Raw genomic sequence first — 12,499 nt, forward strand, 5'->3', positions numbered from 1 at the left:
ACAATATATAGCAATGCATGGCTTCCCCACCTTGGTTACACTGGGTATTATCAATCTCTTTAAAATGTGCTGATCTGATAAGTTAACATGGAAACCATTGTTAATTGAATTTACATTTATCTGTTTATTGAGATTGATCATCTTTTTACACAGGGCTTTTGGCCATATATAATTCCCTTGCTGTGAACTACCTACCTGTTTTGCTCATTTTTCTGTAAAACTGATCAACGTTTCCTTCTTGATCTGTGAAAGATCTCGAAATACTAGAGAAATTAGCTATTTGGCTATCATATAGGTAATAAAATATGGCGTTATTTATGAATTCTGGTTTGTCCAGGATGGTTTTGGTATATGGGTGTATGTGTTTCCTTTTTATAAATTAGAAGTTTTTATTTTTTAAATCATCATATTTATCTGTGTTTTCCTATATTACATTTTGTTTTGCATCATCATAAGTAAAGGAATTTTTCCACCATATTATAAACATTAATTAAATATAAATTATGGTTTTTTCATACTTTGATGGTTTTTTTTTTTACTATATTTAAATCTTGCATTTGCCTAAACTTTACTGTAAGCAGTAGACTCAGGTTTACATTCTTCCAAATGACTAGTCATTTTTTCAACACCATTTTTTTAATAACCTACCTTTTGCCACTGACTAGAAATGCAACTTTGTTTGTACCGAGAAACAGAAAGATACAGATAGACAGATAGATTCCTAGCCTCTCACTTCTGTTCTAATGATGTGTCTTTCCCTGTGCCACGTTCATATTCTGTTAATTTCTGGAATCATACTACATTTAGATGTCTGGTAAAAGTACTCTCATTTCTGGAACCTACTGAGTTTTATTAAATAATTTTCCTGGATCTTTTCCCCTGTGTCACTTTTTCAGTTGATCTTTCAAATTATTTTTACCATATTTTAAAATAAAACAACCTGTTGGGATTCGATTGCTCAAACTATCCCTTTTCTCTATCCTCACTGCATCCTGAATATATGGAATCCTAACTCTGCTCTTTGCTTTCAGCCAAACCTGAACCTTCCAATGCTCAGCTGCCAAAGTGAGCTTTCTAGTACCCAGATTTAATCAGTTCTATTTGCTGCTGGATACTTGCAGTAACTTTTCATTCTCTTCAGGATGCAACCCAACATGTCAATGTAACATTCAAAACCTCCATCTACTTTTTCATATTGACTATGTACCACTTCTTACCTCACTCAACACCTTTCTTCCAGTCATTGCAAAACTTTCTGTAGATCCCATACCAAGATGTCTTCTCTCTACTGTGTGTTTTGACACATCCTTGTCCTTGTCTGGACTGCCATCCCCCACTTGACTCACACTCACCTTGTGTTGGACAGGCGTCTCCTTCTCTGGGAAGCTGACATTAAATCCCTGTTCTACTCTACGTTAGATGTGCTTTCTTCATCAGAAGCCCATTACTGGGCACTATCAGGTTACACCAGACTGTATGAGTTTCCATTTGTTTTCATCCTCACAAATTCTGGTGAATTTTGTTTTGTTACTTTTGTGTGTGTGTGTGTGTGTGTGTGTATGTGTGTGTGTGTGTTTTAAGAGACAGGGGTCTCACTATGTTGCCTAGGCTAGCTTCAAACACCTTGGCTCAAGGAAGCCTCCACCACATCCTCCCAAATAGCTCGGACTACAAGCATTCACCACCATGCCCATTTGCTATATTTTTGAGAATAGACATCCTAAGGATAGTGAGATAATATCTCACTGTGGCTTTGATGTGCAGTTCTCTAATTATAGTGATATTGAGCACTTTTTCATATATGTATTGGCCATTTCTATGTCTTATTTTGAGAAACGTCTATTCAAATAATTTTCCCATTTTACAATCAGATTCTTATTATTATTGCTGTTAAGCCGTTTAGGTTCCTTGTATATTCTGTATATTAGTTCCTCATTGGATGTATGGTTTGCAAATATTTTCTCCCATTCTACAGACTGTCTCTTCACTACATTGATTGTTTTCTTTGTTGTGCAGAGGAAACAATCATTTGCACAAGCAAGGAGAAAGCTTTGCTTTTTAGTTTGATGTAGTCACATTTGTCTATCTTGTTTTTTGTTGTCTGTGCTTTTGAAGTCTTTCCCACAAAATCTTTTCTAAAAGATCAATGTCCTGAAGCAATTTCTCCATGTTTATTCTAATAGTCTTTTAGTTTTGGGTCTATATTTAAGTCTTGAATTCATTTTGAGTTGATTTTTATATATAGTGAAAGATAGAAGTCTAGTTTCATTCTTCTATATATGGATATCCGGTTTAGTAAGCTTTGTTTACTGAAGAAGATGTCCTTTGTCCAACGTAAGTTCTTGGCACCTTTGTTGAAAATCAGTTGGCTATAAATATATGGATAATTTCTAAATTCCCTGTTGCATTCCATGGCTCTGTGTGTCTGTTTTTATACCAATGCCGTGCTCTTTTGATTACTATGACTTTGTAGTACATTTTGAAGTCAAGTAGTGTGATGCTTCTAGCTTAGTTCTTTTTGCTGAACATTGCTTTGGTTATTTTGGCTCTTTTGTGGTTCTGTGTGAATTTGAGTATTGTTTTTTCTATTTCTTCAAATAGTTTCCTTGATATTTTGATAGGGTTTGCATTGAAACTGTAGATGGCTTTGGATAGTCTGGTCATTTCAGCAATATTAATTCTTCCATTCCGTGAGCACAGAATCTTTTCATTTTTTAATTCCTCTTCAATTTCTCTCATTACTGTTTTGTAGTTTTCATTGTAGAGATCTTTCACCTTCTTAGTTAAATTTATTCTTAAGTGGGGTTTTTTTTTGGTCGCCATAATAAATGTGATTTCTCTTTTGATTTCTTTCTCATCTACTTTGTTTCACCAGGGTTTGGAAATACTATTGACTTCTGTATGTTGATGTGTATCCTGCAAATTTACTCAATCTGTTTATCAGTTCTAAGAGTTTTTTTGGTGGTGTCTTAACAAAGGGTTTCCTCTACCTTGAATGTTTTTAATCTTTTTTAATAATTCCTATTTGCCTTTTAAGATTAGCTGAATCATTACCTCCTTATTAATTTCCTGTAACTAGTGTCATAGGGATCCCCCCCACCTCCTGGGACCTAACCTGCTGCAACATGGCACCATTTTGAGAGCAGAGCCACTACCAGAATACATCATGACATGGGACTCAGTAGTCTCTGCATCTGCATTTCCCTGGGGCTTTTTCATCTTATAGTTTTAGAGGTTAGAAGCCAAATAGGGATCCCACTGGGCTAAAATCAACATGTTGGTAGGGCTGAATTCCTTCTGGAAACTCTAGAACTCATTTTCTAGCCTTTTTAAGCTTCCCCATGCCACCTTCCTCGGGGTTCCCCTTTTTTCACCTTGAAAGCCATCAGTGTAGTATCTTCCCTCCTTTCTTACCTCTATTCATATTCTTCATCTTCTCTCTCTGACCTTAACTCTACTGCCTCCCTCTCATAAGGATCCTAATGATTGTATTGGGTTTACCAGTATAATTTGCATAAATCTCCTCAACTCAAGATAGTTAACTTACTCACATCTGCAGAGTCCCTTTTACCATAAAAGGTAAAATATTTACTATCCAAAGATTAGGATGTTGAGATCTTTGGGGGACCATTATTTAGCCTACTATACCTTCTCTTCAAATATTATCTGATCTCTTGATTTAGCATTTGTTCCTCATTCGCTGGATTTCAGAATAGTGATTATATATTTCTAATATGAGAATTTTTAGAATGACTTTGAAATTGGGGTAATGTTTCTACCTTTACTGTTATTTTCTTGGTGATGAAATTGTGTATTTCATCTATGCAGTCAAACAGGCCTGAATCTGGACCCAGATCTCCACAGATAGTGGAGCGAAATACCTGGTCCAGATCTCAGCTTTACCACCTATTAGTGAGAAGCAGCACCAATTTTTCAGTTTCTTCAACTGTAACATGTATGTAGTGATAGTATTTACTGCAAAGATTTATTGTGAGTATTAATGAATATATGGAAATGACTTAGAACAGTGATAAGCACATATTATTCACTCAAAACTGTTGTTATTATTACTTTCCACTTGTGAGATTATTGCAGGATTAAAGAGACAGTAAATAAAGTTACAGCACAATGTCTGGAACACAGAAAATTATCCCTACATTCTAGGTTTTTATTTATCATCATAATCTATATTAAACACAACAGATTAAAGTCAAATAGAATGAAGAAGATATTGTCTTTCAAAGGTAGGACTTTAGTGAAATGCACTCAACTTTATGCTAATAATCTGATGTTTCAGGCTTTCTTATTCTCAGACTTAGTGTGGTTATAGGGTTAAAGATATGAAAGGTCAATAGTGTTGCAAGGGATATATTTTATTAGTTTCATTAATGAAATTTTAATAGCAATAAATTCAGGCTTTTAAATGTTACAAAGTATTTTCAAATATCTCATAGGGCCTTGATGTTAGCTTCAGAAAGTATCTAACAACCTAATGGCTATTTGATTAGACTCCTCAGACTGTTAATATCCTTGTCACAGAATAGTTCTTTAGTCCTAATGTCGTAGGATCTTCAAGTATTATTCATTTGTTTCCAAAGCAAATTGAGCTATTTCACTCAAATGATTACAGTAAATAGAATAGAAACTTGTGGAATCATCTTCCTCTCTCGTAAATGAAGTAGCAGCGAAATAGCACAGTGTCTCAGCTGTTCCAGGTTCCTCAAATAAGTTTTACTTTTGCAAAACGAACCTCTAACTTCCTATATTCTCTGTTCTGCATTATAAGCAACATGACCAGCAGCCACGTTTGTTGTAATTTTTTAAATATGTGGAAAAAAAGCAAGATATCAACCATGTATTACCTTAACCAAGATGCCAAATTATCTAACTTGTTTCTCCAGGCAAGCAGCCCAACAACAGGGACAGCTCCCAGGAGCCAGTCAAGGTTGTCTGTCTGTCCATCCACTCAGGACATCTGCAGGTAAGTGCTGAACAAATTATCTTAATCAATATTCTTTGGATCAATATTTGTATTCTTGTTTTTTGTTCTGAGAATGTGTCTCTTGCTTCTGCTTTACATGGTCCATAGAAAATTTATACTGGCTATTTTTTTTTCCATTTAGTTCATTTTCTTCAATTGTTCTTTATTTATCTACTTCTGGTCCATGCTGTCATTTTCATCATTCTCTCTCTCTGTTTTTCCATGGTTTTCCTCTCCATTCCCATTTCCCATCCTTTGCCTGCTGCTCTGTCTAGATCTGCCATCTTGCATGACATGTCAGAAGAGTCATTTGAGTATTGCACCCCTGTCATGGTGCTGAGCCCTGCTAGGAAGGAGTCTGGTAAGAAATCAGTAAAACAAAGACCTAGGAGGAGGAGAAAAGCCTCTGAGAGATATGAGCATGCTGCAGAAGAACAAACAAGAGGAAGAAAAAATGACTTTCACCTCCAAATCTCAAGCCCCAGATGGAGGGAGCTTTACACAGATTCTTCAGATTCATCTTCCACAGATGAGAGTCGCTGGATTCAGGCAAAAAGAAGAGCCCAGGTTAAATTCAGGCTGTCAAGAAGAAGGAGGAGAAATAATAATAAGCCATGTGAAAACTTAGCTGGGTCTTACACTCCTAATGGAATTGAGCTTGTTGATCTGGGATCCAAAGGTAAAGAGCAACAAGAGCTGATCGAATGTGAGAGCTGCTCTTTAAGTCTCCGCAGAGGAAAAGGTACAGGGTGCCAAGAATGCAGCACTTCTCTGACTCAAGGATCCTCTGAAATTAAGAGATCCTCAAGGAATCATGAGAAGAGCAAAGGTAGATGTCATCACAGAGATCCTCAGCTCTTGCAAAGTCTTAGGAAAAATGAAATAATAAAGAAGACATTTTCAGAAACAGATTCCAGCGCTGAAATACTGGGAGTTCCGGAAGGCAGCAAGCACATGAATGATGCAGGGCTCCAGGTGAATAACCCTGTTCGGAAGCCTCCTGCCACCTATGACGATGGGTCTGATAATTTAGAAGTATGCAGGTCAGTCACTGTAGAGAAAGGCTTGAGGCCATCCAAATATGGTTCTTTTTGGATTGAGTTAGGTGCATGTTTGACACCTACCCTCAAAACTTTAACATTTATTTACACTGTTCTTTTTCTGATTGGATATAAAAGGAGAAAAGGTGGGTATGAAAAGAATAATACAGATACAAACATGGGTTTGAAAGCTGTTACCAAGTGCGATTAGATATCCCCTTCCTTTTAACTGAATAATGATTTATCCTGGTAAGGGGGCCGACTCGGGTGAGTCTTGCACTCATTCTAGTTAGGACAGTAATAGTTGGGGAATTAAGAGTGAGACTGTGTGAAATGTTAGACTTTTCAATGCAAATTTGGTGAACTGCTGGCATCCTGACAGAAAGATATTCAAGGTTTGAGTTCTTTAAGGTCAGCTTTTTGTATCAGAAAATAATCTTCTCTGCAGTTGGCTTTAATTTGTTCTCCAATTGTCTGACTCAGCAGGGTAATTGAAGATTCAAAGGACACAGAAACAGGTCAGGGACATATCAGTGGGGTTGCAAGAGCCTGTAGGGAAGGGGACCACATTAACTTTACTGATAAACATATACTGAAAGGTTTCAGCATGTGGATATTTTTTAGCTATGAGACAGTTTTCTTGCTCTTTTTAATCCAACAGCATACATTTTCAAAATAACCTTACATAAAAAGAATTATAGGAATATCCATGCTAGTGTGCATAAATGAAACAATTTCAAACAAAACAATATATTTTTACATTTTCATATTTTACCTATTCATTTAAGCTGTTTAGATTCTGTAAGAGAGCGAATGAAGATTTTCACTGTGCAATACTTGGTGTGTTTTGCTTTGTTTTTATAAAAGCAGAAGTTACTTCATAAAATATATATGCATGTTCACATGAATTATATGACCCAGAGAAGTTTGCTCATGTCCATTCAGGAAAGGAATGAGAAGAGTTAAACTCTACATATGAATAATATAAGAATGGTTTGTTTCTCTGAAAGTTTTATTGGATAGTCATTCATAAAATCTTCATCATTTATGTGTTCAAGCATCTATTATGTATTGGGCTTTATTCTAGAGGTTGAAGATATTTTAGTGAATAAGATTTGTTTAGTCTCTAATATCTTACAGCTGATAGTTTAATGTGGAACAGAGACCCAAAACAAATTAATTTACAGTTGATATATAATTATAATCATGATAAGAACTATGGAAGCACATAGCAAGGAAACTTAACCTATTGTGGGAGATGAGACCAAAACTCCCAGTTTTTGTAAGTGACAAGCAGGCTAAGGCTCAAAGGATGATGGGAACTGATCAGGAAAGAAGCAGGGAAGACCATCCAAACAGAGGCTGCCACTAGCAGGAAGCAAGTGGTGGGAAGGAGCTTGGCAATTCAGGGAACATAAAGCTTGCTGTTGCAGCTAGGTTGTGGTGAATGGGGGGATGGGTGGTAGCGAGAAGGATGGAGAAGTGGAGAGGGCTCAACTGTACAGGGCCGTGTGAAATGTGCTAAAGGACTTAAAGGAAATTTACAAAGAAACTGTCTCTATGTAATTTATCTATAAATGTAAATTTCTTATAATCTGTTGATTATGTTTTATATGTATCTTTGCTGAAAAGTTAGGGGATGGACTAAACCATTCTTTCTAGTCTGAATGAAGAATTTCACACTTGCAACCATCTGTTGTCATTCCCTAAATCTAGCTTCCAACATAATCTAATGAAAGACAGTCGAAGAAGCTAGTTGTAGGATTAATGGTAATTGGAGAGAAAAATAATGCTTGCAATTAAAGTCATAATGACTGGTTCTCCTAACTTAAAAGCACTACTCTGAAGAAATATTTTCAGACAGGATATTTAACTTAGACTTCTATTAATGAAAGTGAGATAGATGAGTCTATAGGTATTATTGCCTGCTAGAGATTACCATCAAAATATATCAACTAAGCGAATGCTACAGGCAGCATATTATAGTAGATGCTGAGGATACAAAGTAGCAAAAGACCTGATTCTTCCCTTAAGTGGCTTATTATCTAAGTGGCAGAGATTGAACACATACTCAAAAAAAAAAAAACTGTGTAAGATAGTATAGGATGAATGTAAGAAGAGGAATACTGCAGGATTTGAAGAAAGAAGATTTGCTGAGATCTGGGATGATCTAGAAAACCCCTAAAGAGGGACTGGGGCTTAGAGAAAAATAGAATTTACATTAGAACTCAAGGTGGGGAAAATACCATTAGCATGACAGGGATGGAATACTGACACCTGAATTTATGAATTCTACATGAACATATATGACTAGGTTGGAAAGTTTGCATACATTGATAAAAAATAATTCTTTAAAAGAAGACATTTTGAAGAAAACTTACATATTCAGAGTTGTTTATTCATACATATATATGTATGTGTGTGTATATATATGTATGTATGTGTGTGTATATATGTGTGTGTATATATATACAGAAAGACCTTTTCTAAATAAAATAGGCTTAATGAAGTCACACATACAGTGTAGTCACCAGTGTCTCTGATAAAGGAACATAGATTTAGGAGATGGAAGTATCCTGCGTGTTGAGTAGAGTACTGGGACAATAATGGATAAGGAAAGGGAAGAACAAATGGCAATTTAGCATTCCACCAAGTGAATGGGGACAATCTCAGAGTTTGGATTTGGTGAGAGCCTAAGATGAGGAGTCAAGAATGACTCCAAATCTTGGAACTTGGGACAACAGTAAATGTTGATGTTAATGAAAAGAGGCAGAAGACAGAGGCAAGTTGATTTAGGAAAGACATAGTGAGTTCAATTACAGGCAAGCTATTTGTGGTTACAATGACATTGCAGGGTCAGCTGTCCAGCAGACAATATGAGACATGCTCTTGAACTGCAGAAGAGCAGTCAGAGTTGGGCATGTATAATTTTTCAATAATTAGTGAACTCTACACAGCCTGACACGAAACAATGGCATGTGTGCATTTTTTAACACAATGTGTTAGCACAGGATGCTAAAGATATTAAACGTTGAAAATCTATTCAAGGTCAGGAAGGACATACAGATTTTGGAATCATTCTCAAGGAGGTAGCAGTGATGCCTGGAAAGTGAATTTAATCACTATAAAAGATCTTGTGTAGGAGAAAAGATACATATGATCTCTAGAAATGAATACAGCCTGAGCACCAGGGTCTTCTATGTAGGCAAAACAGTAACCCCTGAGAGAAGCAGCAATTGCCTGTGAACTCGCACTCTCAGACATGCAGTCTCACGTCTGACTAGCAGGAGCAGTCTCAGCCACAACCACAAAAAGAAAGAAGTTCGTAAGCCTTCCTTTTCTGTTCCTGGCATCTGGTCCCCACATGCACACTCTATTCTGTTTCCCTCCTTCATCACAGCCTTTTTCAGAGAAAGTATCTCTATCAGCTCACTATATCTTAGAGGGAATTTAGCTCATCATACTATTATGCCCACAGTTATTTCCATAGTACAGTGGAAAAGTATTTGCTTTTTTAAAAAAGGAATTGCATTTAATTAAAAAGGTAAACAAGCATGAATCAGATCATGTTAGCCCATGATTGAAACTTTTTTACGGCCTGTAAATTGCCCTCAGTGGAAGGTGCAAAATCTTTAATATTTACAAGTCCCTGTTGATCACTCTATCAGATCTGCCTCTCTAGCTCCACCACCCATCATTAACCATGACTTTTTCATGCTGGTCTGTTTCCAATTCCCTGAAAGCATTCAGGCCTACCCCTTTCAGGACCTAGAGCGGCCTTACCTTACCTCCTCGGCTCTTCTCCAGACAAATTCCTATTGTTTCTCAGTTTAAATGCCATTTCTTTACGAACAGCTTCCTGACCTCCTAATCAACACTCAGGTCCCCTGGCAGTCACTTCCATAGCATAACTTTTAATTGCTAAAATATAGGCATTATGATTATTAACTGTGTCAAATTTGTTCACTGCAAAATCCAAAGTACCTGGAACAATGCCTGGCAGTTAGCACATTCTCAACACACAGTTTTTGAATGAATAGCTTTAGGGAAAATGTACTTTTCTAAGGGAATAATTCTTAGGATGCAAAATCATAACACTGTGTGTTGGATTGCCTCACCTGCTATAGAGCCAACACGGAAAGAATACTCTGCACCAGCAGTTCTAAAACTTTAGTGAACATCAGTGTCAACTGGAGGGCTTGTTAAAATGCAGATTCCTGGACCCACCCTTAGAGTTTCTGATGCCCTTACTCTGGGGTAAGGCTCATGAACTTGTATTTTTAAAATGTTCCCAGGTGATTCTGAAGCTTCTGATGCAGGAACCACACTTTGAGAAACACTAATCTATGCTACAAAGCATTCCCATGCTTTAGATAGGAAGAAAAAGGAGAGAAGAAAATCTAAAGAATGTATTTGAAAAGCCAAATATCTGTAGTTTTTTTTTTATCATATTCCCTTGAATGATGACACAAAGCATGACTAGGTTCCATTCCTGTACTTCACATTGTTGGACCAATATAGCATTGGTTATGTCACCAAAACCATAGTCTGGCAAAGTCCCACCTCTGCCAGGAACTCAAATGTCATGGTTTGGTTATTGCTTCCATTCAAATCCACTTCCTCATTTCAGCTACTGCCATTTCTATCAATGAGTCCACAAATTTCCTGGATTTTCCATTTTTTGATCTTATTCCTTCCATATTGGATGTGTCCAGTCTCCAACAAAGTACTGTCATTTCTTCCTCCAGATATTGGTATCTGATCTGTGCTTTCTTTCTCAATTCCAGTGTTCTATTCCAGTCCTTCTCTCCACTTTCCGTCTCCACCACATCCACTTTTTAGCCCACTAGCTGTTTTGTTAAGTACTTTTCTAATGGGATAAAATCAACAGAAATCAATTCAAATGAGCTTAAACAAGAAAAGGGTATGTTAACCACACGAACAGTAAAACAAAGTATACAGATGGCTTCGGGAACTCCAGAAACAATGTGGTTCTCTCACTCTCTCTCCTTCTCTGTGAGGAGTCATTTCCTCCAACTGCAGGCAAATTTCCTATATTTAGAAGAGGGAAGAGATAGTCTGGCCAGAGGTAGCTTCAGGCTTACATTTTATCAGCAGTGGCCTAACAGAAACCAGAAATGTTCTTTTCAAGCACTTACACATGAAATCCCAGGGAAGGCATATAATTAGCCTGCCCTGGGTCACATACCCATCTTTGAGTCAATCACTGTCACCAGGAGTATGGGTTATTGTGCTTGGACCAAGTCCTTGAATGGGAAAGCTGGATTTAAAATGTAGCCATCAGCAACCCCTCCAAATCTTATGAATTGGGAAAAGGAAATTTCAACAGGAAAAAGAACTGCAGTAGTACCAGAAGAAGTGAAAAAAGAATTATGAGCAAGAAAAATAAGTGAAACAAAACAGTAATTCTCAACTACACCACCACTAAATGTAGTTCTTTCCCTCTTAAATGTCTCACTCCTCATCTCCAAATGCTCATATTTAGACATGCTTCAATATGCACTTCGTTTTTATCCTCCATTATAAAGGTTTTCTAAGCTAGTCTGGTCCACAGTGATCTTTTCTTTCTTGGAAATCTCATAATTCTTCTAGTCAGTGTCATATATTCTCTACTTTTATGTGTGTTAGCTCTCTTTTCCCTATAGAAAAAGTTCCTTGAGCATAGGAGTCCTGTCTTACATCTGTTTTGTGACCTTCACAATACTCAGAACAATTCAGGCAGTGCTCAAACAGACCTTTTGGGACAGCTTCCTAATCAGTGAATGCTGAGAGTAGACTTGCAGAAACCATGGAGACAATAATGGGAATTTGGGGTTACAGGGTAAAACAAGTAAGGAACATTGAATTCCACTAATGGTTTCTTTAAAAGAGGAAGAGCCCAAAGGTAAGTGATAACTCCTGGGAATGTTCTAGCTCCAGCTTGGGTTGGATGGTGAATTTGAGGTTATGCCTTGTACCATTATGCTATAGCTTTCATATATGTTATGCATATTCTCATTTTTTTAATTACACTTTAAGTTCTGGGATACATGTGCAGAACGTGCAGGTTTGTTACATAGGTGTACACATGCCATGGTGGTTTGCTGCACCCGTCAACCTGTCATCTACATTAGGTATTTTTTCTAATGCCATCCCTCCCCTCGTCCCCCACCCTGCCACAGGCCCTGGTGTGTGATGTTCCCCTCTCTATCCTTGGGTTCTAATTGTTCAGCTCCCACTTATGAGTGAGAACATGTGGTGTTTAGTTTTCTGTTCCTGTGTTAGTTTGCTGAGAATGATGGTTTCCAGCTTCATCCATGTCCCTGCTAGGGACATGAACTCATCCTTTTTTATGGCTTCATAATATTCCGTGGTGCATATGTGCCATGTTTTCTTTTCCCAGTCTCTCATTGATGGGCATTTGGATTGGTTCCAACTCTTTGCTATTGTGAACAGTGCTACAATAAACATACATGTG

General features: G+C 37.2%; 1 protein-coding gene across 1 annotated transcript in view; it reads left to right on the forward strand.

The window, feature by feature from the left end:
• Window positions 1-12,499, forward strand: part of MARCH1 (membrane-associated ring finger (C3HC4) 1, E3 ubiquitin protein ligase) — a 182,964-nt gene that overhangs the window by 90,417 nt on the left and 80,048 nt on the right. The window contains exons 3-4 of the mRNA XM_011959680.1: window positions 4,902-4,981; window positions 5,257-6,024. Of these exons, the coding sequence (XP_011815070.1) occupies window positions 5,276-6,024 (749 nt within the window). The 5' untranslated portion in view covers window positions 4,902-4,981; window positions 5,257-5,275. The remainder of the gene's footprint in view (window positions 1-4,901; window positions 4,982-5,256; window positions 6,025-12,499) is intronic.

Source organism: Colobus angolensis, unplaced genomic scaffold (genome assembly GCF_000951035.1).
Source record: "Colobus angolensis palliatus isolate OR3802 unplaced genomic scaffold, Cang.pa_1.0 Scaffold5, whole genome shotgun sequence".
Taxonomy (NCBI): domain Eukaryota; kingdom Metazoa; phylum Chordata; class Mammalia; order Primates; family Cercopithecidae; genus Colobus; species Colobus angolensis.